The 21789-nt window shown below is 43.1% G+C and overlaps 1 protein-coding gene across 10 annotated transcripts in view; it reads left to right on the forward strand.

Moving 5' to 3' along the window:
* ADAM23 (ADAM metallopeptidase domain 23) overlaps window positions 1-21789 on the forward strand; it is a 276719-nt gene that overhangs the window by 89572 nt on the left and 165358 nt on the right. For all 10 annotated transcript variants that reach the window (XR_008847068.1, XR_008847065.1, XR_008847067.1 and 7 more), the window contains exon 4: window positions 17124-17187. Coding sequence is in view for 6 of the 10 variants with exons in the window: in XM_056534976.1 (XP_056390951.1) it covers window positions 17124-17187 (64 nt within the window). In the remaining 4 variants the exon portion in view is untranslated. The remainder of the gene's footprint in view (window positions 1-17123; window positions 17188-21789) is intronic.

Raw genomic sequence — 21789 nt, forward strand, 5'->3', positions numbered from 1 at the left:
TTCCAAACAAACCGGGAATAAAATTCAGGCGAGCACCCACACTAAAAACAAAACTACTGGCCTCCAGCAGGCTAAGACGTCACACAACCAGTCACAACACCACCAAAAATAAAAAAACAAAAGGATCATACTGATGTGAAACAAAGAGATGCCCATGCTGCACCACCATAAATCACAAACAGAAAACATTCTCCAACAAATCAAAGAATGAAATGTTCAACATCAAATTCCCCCTCAACTGTAAATCCAGCTATGTTATCTACTTAATCATATGCATCTGCAACCAACAGTACATTGGTAGAACAACCCAAGAACTACACCTACGTCTCAATCAACACAGAAACAACATAAAACGCAAATTCGCCCTCCACAGCCTCTCCAAACATTGCTCAGAAAAACACCCGACACAATCAACCCCATCACCATATGTCCCATTGACCACATTCCAGCACACAGAAGCGACAGATTTTCAGCACTAAAAAAGCAAGATATGTACTGGATCTATGAACGATGCCACAGAACTCATAATGTAATCACATAACAATGCAGCTCTAATGCATTTTCTGATATCATTACTCTTTCTTTCTTACCTACGAGTGTGATAATGCAATATGACCTCTATGCACCATTCCATTAACATGCAGCTCCCCCCCCAACCCAGCAGCCAATCTCCAGTACGCTGTTGGCCGTTTCAAGCAACTAGAGTTAAAGGGGTACTCCATTGCTCAGCGTTTGGAACAAACTGTTCCAAACGCTGGAGCCAACAGCTCATGACATCATAGCCCCATCCCTCATAACATCACACCCCAGCCCCTCAGTGCAAGTCTATGGGTGAGGGTGTGACTATGATGTCAGAAGCTCCCTGTTTGGAACAGTTAGTTCCAAATGCTGAGCAGCAAAGTACCCCTTTAAAGATTACACTTGCAGCTTGTTTCTATTGCTGCACACTTCCTGTCTCCCATCCAGCTCTCTGCCATACCCAGAGCTGCTTAGCTTAAAGCAATGCTCAGGGCAATTTGTCATAGACCCAAATGGGCCTATTGATTTCTATGGGGAAAATTTCCTCTGTGTTATAGGTAAACCCTATTTAAGCCTCCAGCAAATCCCTCCCCGAGGTTACAGGAACTGACATCATAGACCAGCCCCCAGTGACCACAGCAATATAACGGACTTGACGAAGAGAGGAACCCCCTCTGGAAGCATGTTGTCCTGTGCACCAAAAAACTGTATAACTGATATTGTCCATGTATACCTTGTACATTGGAAAATAAAAAGTTATTACATCACACCTGCGAAACTTGTCTTTGTCACCCCGGTGAAGCGCTAAAGAAGAAGTCGGATTTTGGGTTACATCCCTTGCCAGGGACATCCGCAACATGCCTCCATTCTCGATGCTTTTAGATAGGTGTCATAATCTGAAAAGAGAGCAGTTAAGTTATACAAAAAGGAACTTGTGTCTCCTGTGCCAGCAGTGTAGAATAGCAGCATTTTGCTGAGTCAACATCCGACACTTTTGCTCTACTTCAGCATGTTTCAATAAAAATGAATCAGCACAATTGGATATTTATCCAGGAATAATAGTGCTGTTTCTTTGTATTTCAGAGTAATTGTAAATTATGCTGATGGGTCATAATAGTGTGCTGAGATTCAAAAAAAGCTTCAGGATTACTAGTAGACCCAAATAACTGGCTTTAAATGAGAAAAAATAAATGACAAAAATAAATTGACAAAAATAGTTCCAACAAATCCCAATTTGAAGTTAATGACCATGTTGGCAATTGTAAAGATGACAGTGGAGAATAGCAGATATAACAAATCTGTCACATACAGGGGGGAGACTTACTACTGAGAAAGCACCACAATTCTGGCATCATTTGTGCCAAATATAGGCTTGCATGCTGTGCACCTCATATATTATGTGTTTAAGGCTAGACCATAATTCATGAAAGCTGTCTTAAGATGGTCAGAGACTTGAAGTTCATTTGATTACTGCTAATTAAAAATAGCATGTGGGTCAAATATCTGTCTGCGTCCCTATGGAAACCAAATGGTCATTTGTTATCACTGGAAATCTGTTTCATCAGTGATTTTTCTATTATGAACGTTCTTTATTATAAATGTTATTACTTAATCAAGTTTACATCTCACATGTACAATCTAGTTAGGATGGTGCTTTGCAGTCTCCATTGCATACACCATGTGCAAAATTCCATCATGAATATAGAAAGGCTGTATTGTCGCACTATTCTTCATTGTCACTGTATATGGTATAGCAGCTTAGTCACAAACATTTGAATAGCCATGTACAAAAGTAGCGCAGTTTCTAGGAAAAACACCTGTCACTTTTTAAAACATTTCTTGTAGTACAGTACTAGGGTTATCAGTACATTAAAGGGTTATCAAGCTTATAACACTTATCCCCAATCCACAGGCTTCATTCGGGTCTCTGTTACAGACAGTAGCTAACGGAATTGGACGGTATGCTGTGCTCCCGTCACTAACAGAGCCCTATGGACCCCATTGACTTTAATTGGGTGCATTGGGTTTCTGGTATGATGTCCATTCAATTGACTGGATTTCAATAGACAAAAAATACCCCATACTGTGCTTTTTTTTTAATATCCTATTGTTTTGACAGATTCAGTAAAAGAGGCCCTGAATGGAGCCTCTCATGAGGATGTGAACCTGGTCTAAAGTATCCTAGCTCTCTGTTGTAAATGCTTCCTAACTTCGCTTGGATTTAGAATTATTGTCCGTCCAGGAGACCACTGGAGCCATCACTAAAGAGCATAAGGAGGGAGTAATAGTATATCAGAGATCTCAGGACACTTCATAGTTAAGTAACAACCCGCTTACACTTTGGATAGTGACGTGAGACAGATTGAACCATCTTTTCCTCATATATGCAACTAGTATGACTATGAACATAAGTATGTTTATGAAAAATGTATACGGTACTTTTCTAGTGCTGTAAAAATTGGAAATTGGCATAACCACAGTTCCAATTCCAATTTAGTGCACCTATACATGAGGGTCTCTTTTGGAAATATACTAGCAGGCTAACTGATACCATATGTTATAACTTATTGAGGGCAGACTATTAACCCCCCCCCCCCCACTATTCTGATTCTGAGTGCGCATGCTTGGCTTTTTCTCATACCCCTCTGCTGTGAATGGGGGCTGAATGTGATGGTTGATGGTCCAAATGGCTGGAACCCCACTGATAAGACATTTATGACAATAACTATTGTTATTCATGTCGATGGTAAGAGAATAAAGGGCCTTGTACATGAGCCTATTAGCGGCTGAATATATAGTATTAATGAACATAATAGCTAGAAACAGGACAGAACTCAACAGGATCTGTAGAGCATTAGCTCTTTGACTCTTGTGTTAAAGACCATGTCGGCATGTATGTACTGTTACGCCGAGCGCTCCGGGTCCCCGCTCCTCCCCGGAGCGCTCGCTACACTCTCTCCGCTGCAGCGCTCCGGTCAGATCCACTGACCCGGGGCGCTGCGATTCTGCTGCCAGCCGGGATGCGATTCGCGATGCGGGTAGCGCCCGCTCGCGATGCGCACCCCGGCCCCCGTACCTGACTCGCTCTCCCTCGGTCCTGTCCCGGCGCGCGCGGCCCCGCTCCCTAGGGCGCGCGCGCGCCGGGTCTTTGCGATTTAAAGGGCCACTGCGCCGCTGATTGGCGCAGTGATTCCAATTAGTGTCTTCACCTGTGCACTTCCCTATATCACCTCACTTCCCCTGCACTTCCCTGCCGGATCTTGTTGCCATTGTGCCAGTGAAAGCGTTCCTTGTATGTTCCTAGCCTGTGTTCCAGACCTCCTGCCGTTGCCCCTGACTACGATCCTTGCTGCCTGCCCCGACCTTCTGCTACGTCCGACCTTGCTTCTGTCTACTCCCTTGTACCGCGCCTATCTTCAGCAGCCAGAGAGGTTGAGCCGTTGCTAGTGGATACGACTTGGTCACTACCGCCGCAGCAAGACCATCCCGCTTTGCGGCGGGCTCTGGTGAAAACCAGTAGTGACTTAGAACCGATCCACTAGCACGGTCCACGCCAATCCCTCTCTGGCACAGAGGATCCACTACCTGCCAGCCGGCATCGTGACAGTAGATCCGGCCATGGATCCCGCTGAAGTTCCTCTGCCAGTTGTCGCTGACCTCACCACGGTGGTCGCCCAGCAGTCACAACAGATAGCGCAACAAGGCCAACAGCTGTCTCAACTGACCGTTATGCTACAACAGTTACTACCACAGCTTCAGCAGTCATCTCCTCCGCCAGCTCCTGCACCTCCTCCGCAGCGAGTGGCCGCTCCTGGGCTACGCCTATCCTTGCCGGATAAATTTGATGGGGACTCTAAGTTTTGCCGTGGCTTTCTTTCCCAATGTTCCCTGCATCTGGAGATGATGTCGGACCTGTTTCCCACTGAAAGGTCTAAGGTGGCTTTCGTAGTCAGCCTTCTGTCCGGAAAAGCCCTGTCATGGGCCACACCGCTCTGGGACCGCAATGACCCTGTCACTGCCTCTGTACACTCCTTCTTCTCGGAAGTCCGAAGTGTCTTTGAGGAACCTGCCCGAGCCTCTTCTGCTGAGACTGCCCTGTTGAACCTGGTCCAGGGTAATTCTTCCGTTGGCGAGTATGCCGTACAATTCCGTACTCTTGCTTCAGAATTGTCCTGGAATAATGAGGCCCTCTGCGCGACCTTTAAAAAAGGCCTATCCAGCAACATTAAAGATGTTCTGGCCGCACGAGAAATTCCTGCTAATCTACATGAACTTATTCACCTAGCCACTCGCATTGACATGCGTTTTTCCGAAAGGCGTCAGGAGCTCCGCCAAGATATGGACTCTGTTCGCACGAGGCGTTTCTTCTCCTCGGCTCCTCTCTCCTCTGGTCCCCTGCAATCTGTTCCTGTGCCTCCCGCCGTGGAGGCTATGCAGGTCGACCGGTCTCGCCTGACACCTCAAGAGAGGACACGACGCCGCATGGAGAACCTCTGCCTGTACTGTGCTAGTACCGAACACTTCCTGAGGGATTGTCCTATCCGTCCTCCCCGCCTGGAAAGACGTCCGCTGACTCCGCACAAAGGAGAGACAGTCCTTGATGTCTACTCTGCTTCTCCACGTCTTACTGTGCCTGTGCGGATGTCTGCCTCTGCCTTCTCCTTCTCTACCGTGGCCTTCTTGGACTCTGGATCTGCAGGAAATTTTATTTTGGCCTCTCTCGTCAACAGGTTCAACATCCCAGTGACCAGTCTCGCCAGACCCCTTTACATCAATTGTGTAAACAATGAAAGATTGGACTGTACCATACGCTTCCGCACGGAGCCCCTTCTAATGAGCATCGGATCTCATCACGAGAGGATTGAACTTTTGGTCCTCCCCAATTGCACCTCGGAAATTCTCCTTGGACTTCCCTGGCTTCAACTTCATTCCCCAACCCTGGATTGGTCCACTGGGGAGATCAAGAGTTGGGGGCCCTCTTGTTCCAAGGACTGTCTAAGACCGGTTCCCAGTAACCCTTGCCGTGACTCTGTGGTTCCCTCAGTAACCGGTCTCCCTAAGGCCTATATGGACTTCGCGGATGTTTTCTGCAAAAAACAAGCTGAGACTCTACCTCCTCACAGGCCTTATGATTGCCCTATCGACCTCCTCCCGGGTACTACTCCACCCCGGGGCAGAATTTATCCTCTCTCTGCCCCAGAGACTCTTGCCATGTCTGAGTATGTCCAGGAAAATTTAAAAAAGGGCTTTATCCGTAAATCCTCCTCTCCTGCCGGAGCTGGATTTTTCTTTGTGTCCAAAAAAGATGGCTCCCTACGTCCTTGCATTGACTACCGCGGTCTTAATAAAATCACGGTTAAGAACCGCTACCCCCTACCCCTCATCTCTGAACTCTTTGTTCGCCTCCAAGGTGCCCACATCTTTACTAAATTGGACTTAAGAGGCGCCTATAACCTCATCCGCATCAGAGAGGGGGATGAGTGGAAAACGGCGTTTAACACCAGAGATGGACACTTTGAGTATCTGGTCATGCCCTTTGGCCTGTGCAACGCCCCTGCTGTCTTCCAAGACTTTGTCAATGAAATTTTTCGTGATCTGTTATACTCCTGTGTTGTTGTATATCTGGACGATATCCTAATTTTTTCTGCCAATCTAGAAGAACACCGCCAGCATGTCCGTATGGTTCTTCAGAGACTTCGTGACAATCAACTCTATGCCAAAATTGAGAAATGTCTGTTTGAATGCCAATCTCTTCCTTTTCTAGGATATTTGGTCTCTGGCCAGGGACTACAAATGGATCCAGACAAACTCTCTGCCGTCTTAGATTGGCCACGCCCCTCCGGACTCCGTGCTATCCAACGCTTTTTGGGGTTCGCCAATTATTACAGGCAATTTATTCCACATTTTTCTACCGTTGTGGCCCCTATCGTGGCTTTAACCAAAAAAAATGCCGATCCCAAGTCGTGGCCTCCTCAAGCGGAAGACGCCTTTAAACGACTCAAGTCTGCCTTTTCTTCGGCTCCCGTGCTCTCCAGACCTGACCCTTCCAAACCCTTCCTATTGGAGGTTGATGCCTCCTCAGTGGGAGCTGGAGCTGTTCTTTTACAAAAAAATTCTTCCGGGCATGCTGTCACTTGTGGTTTTTTTTTCTAGGACCTTCTCTCCGGCGGAGAGGAACTACTCCATCGGGGATCGAGAGCTTCTAGCCATTAAATTAGCACTTGAGGAATGGAGGCATCTGCTGGAGGGATCAAGATGTCCAGTTATTATTTACACCGACCACAAGAACCTCTCCTACCTCCAGTCTGCCCAACGGCTGAATCCTCGCCAGGCCCGGTGGTCTCTGTTCTTTGCCCGATTTAATTTTGAGATTCACTTTCGTCCTGCCGATAAGAACATTAGGGCCGATGCTCTCTCTCGTTCCTCGGATGCCTCAGAAGTTGAACTCTCTCCGCAACACATCATTCCACCTGACTGCCTGATCTCCACTTCTCCAGCCTCCATCAGGCAAACTCCTCCAGGAAAGACCTTTGTTTCTCCACGCCAACGCCTCGGAATCCTCAAATGGGGTCACTCCTCCCATCTCGCTGGTCATGGGGGCATCAAGAAATCTGTGCAACTCATCTCCCGCTTCTATTGGTGGCCGACTCTGGAGACGGATGTTGTGGACTTTGTGCGAGCCTGCACTATCTGTGCCCGGGATAAGACTCCTCGCCAGAAGCCCGCTGGTTTTCTTCATCCCCTGCCTGTCCCCGAACAGCCTTGGTCTCTGATTGGTATGGATTTTATTACTGATTTACCCCCTTCCCGTGGCAACACTGTTATTTGGGTGGTCGTTGATCGATTCTCCAAAATGGCACATTTCATCCCTCTTCCTGGTCTTCCTTCAGCGCCTCAGTTGGCTAAACAATTTTTTGTACACATTTTTCGTCTTCACGGGTTGCCTACGCAGATCGTCTCGGATAGAGGCGTCCAATTCGTGTCTAAATTCTGGAGGGCTCTCTGTAAACAACTCAAGATTAAATTAAATTTTTCTTCTGCATATCATCCCCAGTCCAATGGACAAGTAGAAAGAATTAACCAAGTCTTGGGTGATTATTTGCGACATTTTGTTTCCTCCCGCCAGGATGACTGGGCAGATCTCCTTCCATGGGCCGAATTCTCGTATAACTTCAGAGTCTCTGAATCTTCCTCCAAATCCCCATTTTTCGTGGTGTACGGCCGTCACCCTCTTCCCCCCCTCCCTACCCCCTTGCCCTCTGGTCTGCCCGCTGTGGATGAAATTTCTCGTGACCTTTCCATTATATGGAGAGAGACCCAAAATTCTCTCTTACAGGCTTCTTCACGCATGAAGAGGTTCGCGGATAAGAAAAGAAGAGCTCCTCCCGTTTTTTCCCCTGGAGACAAGGTATGGCTCTCCGCTAAATATGTCCGCTTCCGTGTCCCTAGCTACAAGTTGGGACCACGCTATCTTGGTCCTTTCAAAATTTTGTGTCAAATTAATCCTGTCTCTTACAAACTTCTTCTTCCTCCTTCTCTTCGTATCCCTAATGCCTTTCACGTCTCTCTTCTTAAACCACTCATCCTCAACCGTTTTTCTCCCAAATCTGTTCCTCCCACTCCTGTTTCCGGCTCCTCGGACATCTTCTCTGTCAAAGAGATCTTAGCCTCTAAAAAGGTCAGAGGGAAAACTTTTTTTTTAGTGGACTGGGAGGGTTGTGGTCCTGAAGAGAGATCCTGGGAACCTGAGGACAACATCCTAGATAAAAGTCTGCTCCTCAGGTTCTCAGGCCCTAAAAAGAGGGGGAGACCCAAGGGGGGGGGTACTGTTACGCCGAGCGCTCCGGGTCCCCGCTCCTCCCCGGAGCGCTCGCTACACTCTCTCCGCTGCAGCGCTCCGGTCAGATCCACTGACCCGGGGCGCTGCGATTCTGCTGCCAGCCGGGATGCGATTCGCGATGCGGGTAGCGCCCGCTCGCGATGCGCACCCCGGCCCCCGTACCTGACTCGCTCTCCCTCGGTCCTGTCCCGGCGCGCGCGGCCCCGCTCCCTAGGGCGCGCGCGCGCCGGGTCTTTGCGATTTAAAGGGCCACTGCGCCGCTGATTGGCGCAGTGATTCCAATTAGTGTCTTCACCTGTGCACTTCCCTATATCACCTCACTTCCCCTGCACTTCCCTGCCGGATCTTGTTGCCATTGTGCCAGTGAAAGCGTTCCTTGTATGTTCCTAGCCTGTGTTCCAGACCTCCTGCCGTTGCCCCTGACTACGATCCTTGCTGCCTGCCCCGACCTTCTGCTACGTCCGACCTTGCTTCTGTCTACTCCCTTGTACCGCGCCTATCTTCAGCAGCCAGAGAGGTTGAGCCGTTGCTAGTGGATACGACCTGGTCACTACCGCCGCAGCAAGACCATCCCGCTTTGCGGCGGGCTCTGGTGAAAACCAGTAGTGACTTAGAACCGATCCACTAGCACGGTCCACGCCAATCCCTCTCTGGCACAGAGGATCCACTACCTGCCAGCCGGCATCGTGACATGTACTGTGCAGAACACTAGTTACTATTAACAGTATAATATACCAATTAGGCCTGCACTGTCAAAGCTGTTAAATAAAGTCTGGGTCTAGGCTCCAGGGGCATGAAAATGCCAAGGTACACACGAAAAAAAAGAATACTCCTTTGATGAGAATTAGGGTAACCCAATGTGAGTAGGCTACCTAGAGCTCAAGTGTTTCATCACAGTAGTGCAGATTTTTTCACGTGGACAATTTACTAATAACAGTGTGCAAATTGCCAAATCCAATGTAAATGTAGAAAACAATACATATGGCTGATCAGCTTCCTTTTATGGGTCTTAGGGCCAATCCATTGATGCTTCTAAGGAAACAATGTCCTGTAAATAATTGATAAACACGTCTAAAGCATAAACCTGTAAAGGCTCATGTCTCCTTATCTGACAGTTTAATAGAAGTGGTTTTGTATATGTTTAGTGTCTTCCCGCCACAACCTATTGATCTTCAAGATATAGTCAGCTCCTCTATTGTTATAATAGGATAAAAAAGAAGCTAGAAATAACCCTTAATGATATACATTAAAGAGGACTGGTGTCCAACTATCATTTAACAGCTTAGGCTACCCTGACCACACACTTATTACAGCTTATTAATAACCCCTACCATTCCTGAGATTTGTGGGTTTATAGTTTGAGCTTAATTTTAATAATGGAGATGACTATGGGGTGATGGGTGGGGTTATAGGGTCAGGGGGTGTGAATGTTTTACATTGATGGGGATGACCTAAGATTGCTATGATGCCTATGACCTTATAGTCTCTCCCATTATTAAAATTATTAACTATGGAGTTTCATGGCCATATAAAAATGTTTTAGTACAGCTGATGTTGTTGATGCTTCACAGCAGATCCGGAAGCAGTCATATGGTAAATAAGGCCAGAGGGTAAAGGCACCGGAATGACTACATCCATTTACCACTAACCTGTCAGTTCCCATTCAGGCACTTCATTCAGATATTGGAGGTAAAAGTGTAATTGCGTAGAGTAAAATAGAGAACATCCAACATACGTCAGAGTCTACCTACTCAGATCATGCTTCGGGTAAAGAGCGATACCAACCATTCTGAAGTTCTCACAAGATATAATTCAGGTCTAAAGTACTATTAAATTCAAGGGTAAGAGATAGAAGAAAAGCATGACACATGATACCTATACCTAAGCTACATTGTAAAGAAAGTAGTTTATACCTCTGTTTTAAACAGAATTGCACTTTTATTTGCAATTGAAATAAATGGCACCAGGATCTGACTATGCACAGTATGCATCCAATTGCATCCTTTTCTAGCATTATATGTGTCTTTGTGGTATGCATTAAAAAAAAAGTGCCAATTGTGTGCGGCAAGAATGTGTTGTGAACAAGCCTTACTCAATCAGGACTACATGCTGTTATCCTCCTTTAAGCCACCTCTTAGGCTGCCATCACACACAATTTTTTATTTTTTAACTCCCAATGCAGTTTTTAAGGCAAAGTCAGAAGTGGATGCAGCAGGAATGAATAGTAGAGATCATATTTCCCCCTACCTTTTGACCATTTTTGACTTTAGCTCAAAAACTGCAGAGGCAGGTTTCCAACAAACCAAGTGGAAACCCCAAAAATGTGTAAAAGAGAATATAAATGAACCAGTCCTCAAAGGTACATTAGAAGAGAGAGGGGAGAAATAAAAAAATGGAATAAATAGATGATATAGAAAATGGATGCAGATAAACAGGTTTATTAATATAAGTTTAAAATATATGAAATCAGCCTCCTATCGCCTTAGCAGGGCCCTTGCATCGGGCGAAGGGGCTCAGAATGACATAATAATACAATATAATATAATAAAAATATGTTAAAATATGTGAAAAATATGTATTGGTAATTCAGGCGTATATACCAACTGAGGTAGGTAGCAGCTGTAAGTGGTAAGGTGCACTTAGTTAGTAGAATAGTTCATTGGTGGTAAAGTGCAACAATTAAATAAAAATATGGCAGTATTTAGCAATAATTTATAGAGTATTAGTTGGTGGTATAATGCAGCAGTTCAGTAATAGTGTAGCAATATTTCATAGAATAATTTGTTGGTGGCACAGTGCAACAGTTCGGTAGTAGTAGTAATAATGTCACAGGGAAATAGCCTCCACTATTGATGTATACTCGTTGGTGGTTTAATGGCACGGGATTAAAGCAGGTTGGTGCAAGGCACCACTCACCGACCGTAGGGGATGTAGAAGGTGGACAGTCCAGGCGGTCGCAGTGGCTTCCGGCGCTAAGAAGTGGTGCCGTGCACCAACCTGCTTTAATCCCGTGCCATTAGACCACCAACGAGTATACATCAATAGTGGAGGCTATTTCCCTGTGACATTATTACTACTACTGCCGAACTATTGCACTGTGCCACCAATAAATTATTCTATGAAATATTGCTACATTATTACTGAACTGCTGCATTATACCACCAACTAATTACTGCTAAATACTGCCATATTTTTATTTAATTGTTGCACTATACCACCAACGAACTATTCTATGAACTAAGTGCACCTTACCACTTACAGCTGCAACCTTCCTCAGTTAGTATATACGCCTGAATTACTAATACATATTTTGAACATATTTTTTTATTATATTTTATTGTATTACTATGTCATTCTGAGCCCCTTCGCCTGAGGCAATGGCCCTGCTAAGGCGATAGGAGGCTGATTTAATATATTTTAAACTTATATTAATAAATCTGTTTATCTGGATCCATTTTTTATATCATCTATTTATTACATCTTTTAATTTCTCCCCTTTCTCTCTTCTAATGTACCTTTGAGGACCGGTTCATTTATATTGTCTTTTACAAATTTTTTGGCCTTTTTTTGGGTGAAAGCATCACAGTTAACCTTGGGTACATATTCTCTCAACCCTAAGTGAGCTACACATTCTTTTTTCCATTTTACCAAGTGGAAATCCAGCCTGAGGATGACAGTGGGACCACAGGTCTTTAAAGTTTCATTCTATACCATGCACATAAGTGAAGAATGGCATTGATGGTATAGAAGCCGATATTGAGCTATCAATTGGTTTTACTTTTACCTGGTGGAAACCACTGTTGGATACATGAACTTCTAGAGGCCAAATTGCCAACGACAGATGCATGTTGCGTTAAGCACCAACACCCATGTCCATGTTCCTTTTGGGACAGATTTATTAATACTGCCTCAAGTATAGACAAAATTAACCAAATTTATTACAGTGGCGATAGATACATTTTCTGCATTTTTAGACTTGTTTATTACATGCTATGCTGCTAAAACTTTGCTACAACATGGCACATTTGAGCCATTCCCCTTCCTACTAAGCCTTGTCCCATTTCCCTTTGAGCTTTGTCCCTTTGTCTGGAGAGGCACAAATAGTGTCTAAAACACACAATAATTGTGGTGAATGGCACTTAGAGTAGTTTCCATGTACCATTAAGTTTCCATATGCATCAGAACCAATGAAGAAATCCCAAGAATCTTAGTATGCATCCTAAAGAATGACTCCTATCGACAAGAGTATTTACTATGAAACATATGGGTGTTTACTATAAATTTCTGCTTACTCCCAAAAATTCCTGGTTAATTCCTCATTCCTGTCTTATCCTTGAAGATACTTAAGCATTAAGCATTGGAGCACTGGAACCATGAATCGTAACCCTTTCCTACACCTCAAATGATGATCAAAGCTAATTTAATGTTTCTGACACGCTTTGCTTGTAAAAGCCAAATGACTTTGTCCCGGAGAAAGATGAAGGTCAGCCATGCTGGGTATATGAGCTCTGTACCATCAGGTCACACAGATGGTATAAGCAGGTGCAGGGTAGCTGCCAGGGTAACAACATTAGTGCTTTGCTGTGTTGCAGAGCAATTAATCTAGCATGTTGTAGTCCATAGGGTAAAGCTACCACACTGAGGAAGAAGAAAAAATAAAATAATATGTCCAGATGTTTTCTCTGTGTACCTTGAAATATTTTTGTATTTTGTATTAAATTAACCATTTTCATAGCCACAAGGACATGTAAAATATTGGAATATGTGAAGCTGCGGAGTGAAGGGGTTAACGCTTTTTTTTTTTTTTTTTTACAACACTTAGGATTTCGTGTTTAGCAAAACAACAAACAAGATCCCATATAAGCATAGAGAAAGTGCTGAGGAAAGACATCTTGTATATAATAGAGCATTACATAATAAATTCTTTTCATACACCAAGTAGTCACTTACACATCGCGGGCGTAATAAAGCAGCATCTAACTGTTAAACGCCTTAAATAACTGCAATTTGTTTCAACTGTTTGAAAGTTTTTGGCCTTTTTTACATATATTCTACCTGATTTTCTTGCAGTTACTTCGGCCACGTTCACATGTCCAGTGATCCAAATCTCTTTCTCTCTAACAGATGAAAGAATGGATCTCATGCTTTCTTATAGGAGAGTTTTCGATTATTTGTGATGCTGGAGTCTGAGAGCAAAATAATGCTTGCCGCTATGTCAGGCAATGGACACTAAACCTGTACTAACAGTGCACCAATGTCAACTTGCTGGACAATATACATATACATTGCATTATATTCAGTGTTTTTTGGAATGCTTGGTGATGAAAGATTGGCAATTCTGGTATTGTTTTTTGTTTTTTTTATGATGTCTGCGCAGGATAAATTATGTTATTTTTTAAAAGTTTGAAAATTTTCCCACATGTTCATACTAATCTTGTTAATTTATGTAATTTTAATAAATTTATTTTATTTGAAAATTTGAAAAACAATGGGTGATTTTAGATTTTTGTTATTGGAGACTGAAGACTGTAAAGGAGTCAAAATTTTAGAAGGCAGCTGATTTTCATGCTGATTTTCAATGCACACTCAGCCCTGCAAGATTCCTGGTACTGAAGAACAATTTGGGCCTTGTAGGCTGCGGTGTGAGACCTCCTTTCCTCTTCCTCGGTAACCCGACACTCAGGCAACGAACCGTGGAGGACCCCGGCTCACACTGTATATATATATTAGTGGTGCTGTGCATTATGATGTTTGCTTAATTTATTGACAGTTCAGGCAGCTTTTGGAACTTGCCCAGCCCACCAGACACAATATTCTGGGCATTACCCCTGAGGTCAGGGTGACTGAGGCCGAAGGCAGCATGAATCTGGTGCAGGCTGAAACGCTTAGGCATTTCAGAAAAATCATAGCGTAAAATACAACAAAAAAATAGCCAAATAAGTGGTCACTGAGGGGCTTTCTTTCCTGCAGTTGTTGAGTGACGCATCCGCCCTGCAAGCACTGAATGACGTGTCGCTCCCTATACGCTCCCTATACACAGGAAGAGACAAGACACTCAGCACTTGCTGGGAGAAGAGCAACTGTCGGGACCCGCCCCAATGACTAGTTACTTTGGTCCCAGCAGCATGTTTCTCTGAAACACCTGAGCGTTTCAGCATAAATCATAGCGTGTTCGGATCGTGCAGCATAAAACTGCTGACAGGTTCCCTTTAAAAATGGATACAATCTGATTCAAACTGATACAGCAGATCTGTCCAACAAAAAGTCACTTGACTCCATCACATTACCTTCAAACGTTATGTCACTTAGTCACATTGATCTCATTGTGTCCATGCGTAGGCCCTGGAGCATGATTTTTGGATGAATGTATTGATGTGTTCTAACATTTCAGTAAAGAAGTTAATTTATTTTATTTCTATGAATCTCTTTTAAACATGCACTTTTTTTTATCCCCATTTAATTATGTATTCATAGCAACTGAAATATATACTTTAATATTGTCAGTTAAAAATAGCAGATGTGAATTCATAGATGCACCAAAAACTAAAATAGGAACAAGTATTCTCTAATTATACAAGCTGATATTTCTACGAACATGTGCCCAATAATAATAATAATTCACTGAGCTGTGGGATCTGAATAGCTGAATGGATTCTATTTTAGTTCTATTCCCAGCCCATAGCTTCTCGGTAGAGTGCATCTTTTTGCTGAGGGTATAGCTGATGAGAAGAGGTCAGGCAAGGTCCTTAGGCTGCAAAGAAACAGAGGATGGCATTTTAGTACGTAAATCATAAGTTTATTGGTACATTTTTACAAGACATCTACATTTGCAAGGCTCCTATGTATCCCTCTATATATTTATCATATTGTTTAAAGGGATTAACTGGTTTAGAAAATCCATTTATAAGGAAAATGTGCAGTAAAAATTTGTGGGGGTTTCCCTCTCAGATTCCTCATCTATTAAGCAGCAGAGAGTGGCAGCAAACAGCATTATCTGCTCTTAAAGGGGTTCATATAGCAGTGCTTACCTTTCTGCCCAGTTCTGCAATCCTCTCCCCTACCATGTCTTCTAACTACTCCCTGGTTGACTATTTGCTTAGTATTAGAATTCCCACAATGCATAACTTTCCCTCAGTTCTTCATCACAGTCTTCCCACCCTGCCTACTCCAGTTCCACAGCAATCCTTCCCATTCATTACCTAGAGATGTTGTAGAACATTTCAGTAGACATTCACAGCAGTCAGTAAATCTGTATCCCCTGCTGCATTCATCTCCTGTCTGCTCCCCTGCCTATGGCTTTGTTTAGCACAGGAAGATGGTGATGTTGACTGTAGGGGCTGGTCAGAGGTGGTGATATTACTCAGGCAGTGGGGTTAGAACTCAAAGACAAGACGGCGGAGGATGATGTGTTGTCTGGAGAGAGAGGGAGGAGCCATGGAGCTGAAACAACACCACAGAAAATGCTTCCTGTCATGGATATTTTAAGCAAACATGCACTAAATATATATGTTGGGGTGATAATTTTATTTTAATACAGTTTTCTGATAATGTAATATCTTTTTAAGGACTTACTATGCCTTTGTTTTACTCTGACAGTCATTGATTTAAATTCAAACTGTGTGATGCTTCATTTCTTCAATAGTAGTGCTGCTGGGAAATTACTTCTTAATTCATCCACCTGTTGAAGTCTACCACTGGAATCAGGTTATTGCTGGAGGACTAGTGGCTCCTGAAATGGTTTCACTGTACTGAAAGGGGTATTCCAGTTTCAGAAAGTTGTGTTTAAATAAGCCGATATATAATTTATTAAGATGTGTAAAATTGTCAAATATAAAACTAACTAAGATAGTGTTAGTACAAATTATAATAGCTCCTGTCTCCTTCCTCTCTCTCGAGCCAAGATATCCTCCTCAGGAGACTTGGCTGAATTTTCTCTCTGAGCTAAATCTACACACCCTGAGTGATGTCATGAACTCTGACTAGCACTTACAGACTACATCACCATCTCCATGTCAAATACACATATTCATAAATATCTTTATAAAGACATTTAGGAAAGAATGATGTGTGTTTACAGCATGCTGCCTTATGCTAAGCAATGACACACACAGAGGAGCAGATAGGAAATGAATAGCAGGTGCTGCAACCTCATTGATTATGAGATTGTCTGCTATGAAATTAGATATTCTGCAACAGCTCTGGGTGGGGAAATAGCATGAGTGCTGTTTGAGAGAAGAGAGCAAGGTGGGTGAATTGAGATAAAGCAATGCATTCTGAGTGAAAGCAATGCATTCTGGCAATTGTAGTACTAAGCAACTGCTCAACCAGGAAGTATAGGACAAAGACAATTAAAACAAATGAATTTTTGGTGGTTTTAGATCAGGAACAGACAGGTAAGGAATGTTATATGCTTTTGAAGCATTTTCATTTTAGATGTTGAATCACCCTTTGAGTCTTTAGCGTTTTGTTCATCCTTGGTGAACGAATAACACTATGGCATATAAGTGCACATTATTGCATTTTATGGATGTACAAATAATTTCTCCCTATGATGTATATGAAGATACTCATCCATTAGAGTGATTGTTTTTATACAGTAATGTCTATAGTAACGGTAATGTTTTTAGACACTGAAAGTGACCTAAACTGTGTTATTTTGTTCATGGACACTAAAATTGTACACATTTTGGAAAGTTTATGCCTTGTTTGTATTCAATGCAGCTAACATAATTTCATGTATTTTGCATTACTCTGCTTCTTACAGTGACCTGTTGTCCTCAGATTACGTGGAGATTGAGTTTAATGAAGGAAAAGCAAAACTGAATAAGGTAATGAAACAACATTATATCAAAAAGCAATGTATTACCAACAGTTATAAAATCATTTGCTAGTTTTACATGTATAATGTAAAACATACACCTAATATTTAACTGATACATCTTAGGGAGAAAGCACATGAACTGTCAGCTACATGTAGTCAAAATGCAGAAGGTGCCACATGAGTTTGCCGTAAAACTTGTACAGCAATTATTTGCCTCATTTCAGCCGCATGTGGCCAGCAGCTCCGGTGGTTTTTACTCTTAGGCTATGTTCACACGGGGGAATTTTGCAAGAATATTCTACTTGGAAATTCCGCTGCAGCAGAGTCCCATTGACTTTAATGGGATTCTGCTGCACTGTGCACACAGTGCAATTTATGATGTTTTCGGATGTTTCTGCCACGGAAATCCCGATTCCGGTGCCACAGAAAGAATAGATATGTCTATTCTTTATGCAGATTCCGCTCTGAAATGCATTACCGTCTATAAGACGGCACATTTCCAAGTAGTCCTAGAGCCCGCCGGACACCACACATGGCCTTATAAATGCAGAGTACACTATTAACGGTGGGTCCATCCTATTTCCACTATTCTGCCCTTTATTGGTAATGAAAACTTGGTAAGATAGAACCCTGACCCTGTTGTGAACAGAACCTTAAATCAGCAGTTACCCCTACATCTTTGTTTCTATCCATAACATGAAGGTTACATTTTTCATGGTTTTAAAGAGAAAAAGTTACATGTAATGTTTTTTTTCCCGTAATGACTAGTGAAGGACTGTCTTTAAGAAGATCAGTGTAGTATATGATGATATACAGACATTTGATCCTGATTTTGTAGGTAAATCTCTGGGGATTGTACTACTTATGTCAGCCGCAAACCCATTAACAAAAGTCATCCTAGGTAACATTTAGATTCATTGCTGTGTGTAAAAGCTTCCTGCAGCCCTGCACCGAGCCACTATCTGTAACTTGCACACTTCAACAAAAGGCTTAATACACTTATAAATTTAGCTTTAACAGCTGGATGGAGTCAAGTGCCCTTTGTAGAATTTTACAGTGTAAGCAATTAAATTATAGATGGAGGTGAATGTAATTTTAATTTATTACATTTTAGAAGGCTGGAACAATGCAAGATGCTTACCGGCAAGCCATATATTTATATTTCTCTCTCTCTCTCTCTCTCTATATATATATATATATACAGTGACCCCTCGACCTAAGATGGCCCCGACATACGATAATTTCAACATGCGATGGCCTCTCAGAGGCCATCGCATGTTGAAGGCAGCATCAACATACGATGCTTTTGTATGTTGGGGCCATCGCATAAACTGCTATCCGGCAGTGCTGACTGCTTCAGCTGCCACCGGATAGCCGTTTACGGTGCCCCGTGTGGTACGGTGACGATCACTTACCTGTCCTCGGGGCTCCGGCGCGTCCTCTTCGGGATCCCCTGCATCGTTGGCGCTCTCCATCGATGTCATCCTGTCGGATGACGGGGAAGCAGAGGCCTTGTCGGAGCATCGGGGACGCGGCGACAGCGATGGACGGCGACATCCCGGGCAGCGGTGACGAGCGGTGACGGTCCGGAGTGGCGGGGACAGGTGAGTACAACTTCCTATACCAGTGGTCTTCAACCTGCGGACCTCCAGATATTGCAAAACTACAACACCCAGCATGCCTGGACAGTTTTGCAACATCTGGAGGTCCGCAGGTTGTAGACCACTGTCCTATACTTTAAATTGCACGGATCCCTCAACATGCGATGGTTTCAACAAACGATGGTCCATTTGGAACGGATTACCATCGTATGTTGAGGGACCACTGTATATATATATATATATATATATATATATATTATAATGTAATGTTGAAGATGATGTGCAATATTTATTTAAAAACTTACTGTTTTCTCATTCTGTTTTTATATTGAGGCCATGTGCCAAGTACCTAAATCTGCCTTTCATGAAGTACAGTCAAATATTGATAATCTGGCAGGAAGGTACTGGACTACTGGACCTTCCAGATTATAAAAATAAAGGAAAAAATCAATCCTTTGTTCTTTAAACTTGGTGTCACTTCATCTTGCCAATTTATTTACCATCATTTAGTTTCTATTTCGGCCTTAGCATCATCAGTTTTAGGACATGTCACAGATGAAGGTCTGTCAGAATTACTGAAATGATTATGTAGGGATGATAGAATTTTACTGTTATGCCTTTTACATCATTGCCTTTCTTCACGTGGCAGCCTTGGCACAGCTAAGAAACTTATGTGTCATGTGTCTGCTAAGTATTAATATGCACTTATTGCTTCCTTGTATCATAATGGGCACAGAAGTAAAGATTTCACCGCTTCTTGTTTATTTGTTATACTGGGAATCTGTGGATTTAGACCAGATTTCCATGACGGTTATGTGCACGTATGATACTTAAACTTGATTGTGCCTGATAAATCACATTGTGATATCACTTGCAGCTCAGTATCATTGTTGAAATTTGATGTTGGTTTTGTTGTAGGGTAACTGTCAGTACATGGTCTCGCTCCTTTACCGCCTGTGCAATGTACAGGACATCCATACACAGAGATGCCTGCCTTGCCACAGCATGTCCTGAGTCCTATATACTTCACAGACTGTTGGTAGGAGGGGAAACCAAATACTACAAAAAAATGCTTGGGTTATCTGTTACAAACATGATGACTCGTAAGGCAGGGAAAAGTGCAGCACTTTTCCCTGCCTACTTGAGTAGCCAACAGCTACTTTCCCTGCCTACTTGAGTATCCGCCATAAGTGACTATACCTTTACTGGACAGCGGTCCCTTTTCTGAGTAAGTGCAGGGGCGTGGCAACGTCCAAAACATGCAACACCAAATAGAGATAATACACACACATAAGCAGAATGAGAAAAAAGACAATATTTTATTGTTAGGCAACACAAAACTGTTTAAAATACACATAAAAATGGACAAAGCTATAAGCACCAGAGTAAACACACATGGACCAATGGTAGGTAGACGGTGAGACACACACTGGTAGAATATACAATAATGGAATGCAGCCGGAACCTAAACAGGTAGAGAGAATAAATAAAGGCACAAGTCTAAAACCATGTCAGAAGGCCAGCTGCAGACACAAAAAATACATATCTGAAAATGGATACAGGGTGCCAGACCTTAACCTACCCAACCCCAATGATTGTTTCGCTTCTTAGAGTAGCTTCCTCAGGGGGCATATAAACACACACTGTAAGGAAGTCAGGGATTATGCCAGGACACAATAAGTTAACCAAACAAACGCAAAATACGGAGCACAATACTGGAAACCAACAGATTGACAAACAAAGCAAAGTCAAAATAGGCCAAAGTCAAAACCAAAAAGTAATGCAGTACCAAAACACTAAGCAGATGGAAAGTCAAATGTAATCAGGGTCAAACCAGACAGACAACAGGGCACAGAATGACAGGCTAAAGAATGTCAGTAAACAAGCAGAAGTCAGAGAAACATATGAGACAAAAGTGTAAGGGGTTTTCTGGGGAAAAATAAGTCATGATCTGTCCACAGAATAGATCAATAATAGCTGACTGGTGGGTTGCTGACACCCAGTAACTGCCCCTCCTCCATGGTTAGCTATTCGGCAAAGCCATGTTGCATGGAAGTATACAGTTAACAGAGCCAGACACAAATAGCTAAGGAAAACACAAAATACACAGGCGCGCTTCCTTGTGAAGTATCCTCGGTGCAAGAAATGGTTGTAGTGGTGGGTTAAAGAACTCACTCACCTGGTCCGGTTGTGCATAATCCAGGCACAACGCTGACAACCGTGAAAATGGAAGAGAGTGGATATCAGCGTCAGCGGCTTCCCACACTGGATCCACCGGTGTGGAGTAATGCAGGAGACAAAGAGGACGAAATGGAAGCTTGATATCGCACTGCTGGTAACTTGATCAAGTTACCAGCAGAGCCATATCAAGCTTCCATTTCATCCTTTGTCTCCTACAAATTGCTCAGTTCATTGTCTAGTGTTGGTGCCAAGATACTGCAGTGCATCTCCTCTTCAGTAACCAGGGTGCCACCACTAGACAATGTATAAAGCAGAGGCTTCCAGCTCTGTACATTCTGTGCCCTCATTAATTTTTCCCTGGGAAACCCCTTTAAATAAAAATGTATACTGTTTATCATTGAGAACCCCTTTTAAGTAGTCAGTCTTTTTTTTAAGACTTTTAATCAATTTAGAGCTGGAAGGCTGGGGTTTCACACAGATTTTTTTCTGGTATTTTTTGAAAAACTGTCTCTGTAGTTTTTGAGCCAAAGCCAGAACTGTATTAAAAAGTAATGGGGAAAAAAGAAAAAAAAAGAAAAACACACTTACTGTATATACTCGAGTATAAACCGCCCCGGATATAAGCCGAGGCCCCTAATTTCACCTCGAAAACCTAGGAAAAGTTATTCACTCGACTATAAGCCTAGGGTGGGAAATACATCATCCCCCCCTGTCATCATCCAGACCCCCCATCATTAATACCTCCGTCATCATCACCCCTGTCATTATCACCCCGTCATCATCACCCTGTCATTATCACCCTCGTCATTATTAGTGTTGCTCGCGAA

This window comes from Hyla sarda, chromosome 8 (assembly GCF_029499605.1).
Source record: "Hyla sarda isolate aHylSar1 chromosome 8, aHylSar1.hap1, whole genome shotgun sequence".
Classification (NCBI taxonomy): Eukaryota; Metazoa; Chordata; class Amphibia; order Anura; family Hylidae; genus Hyla; species Hyla sarda.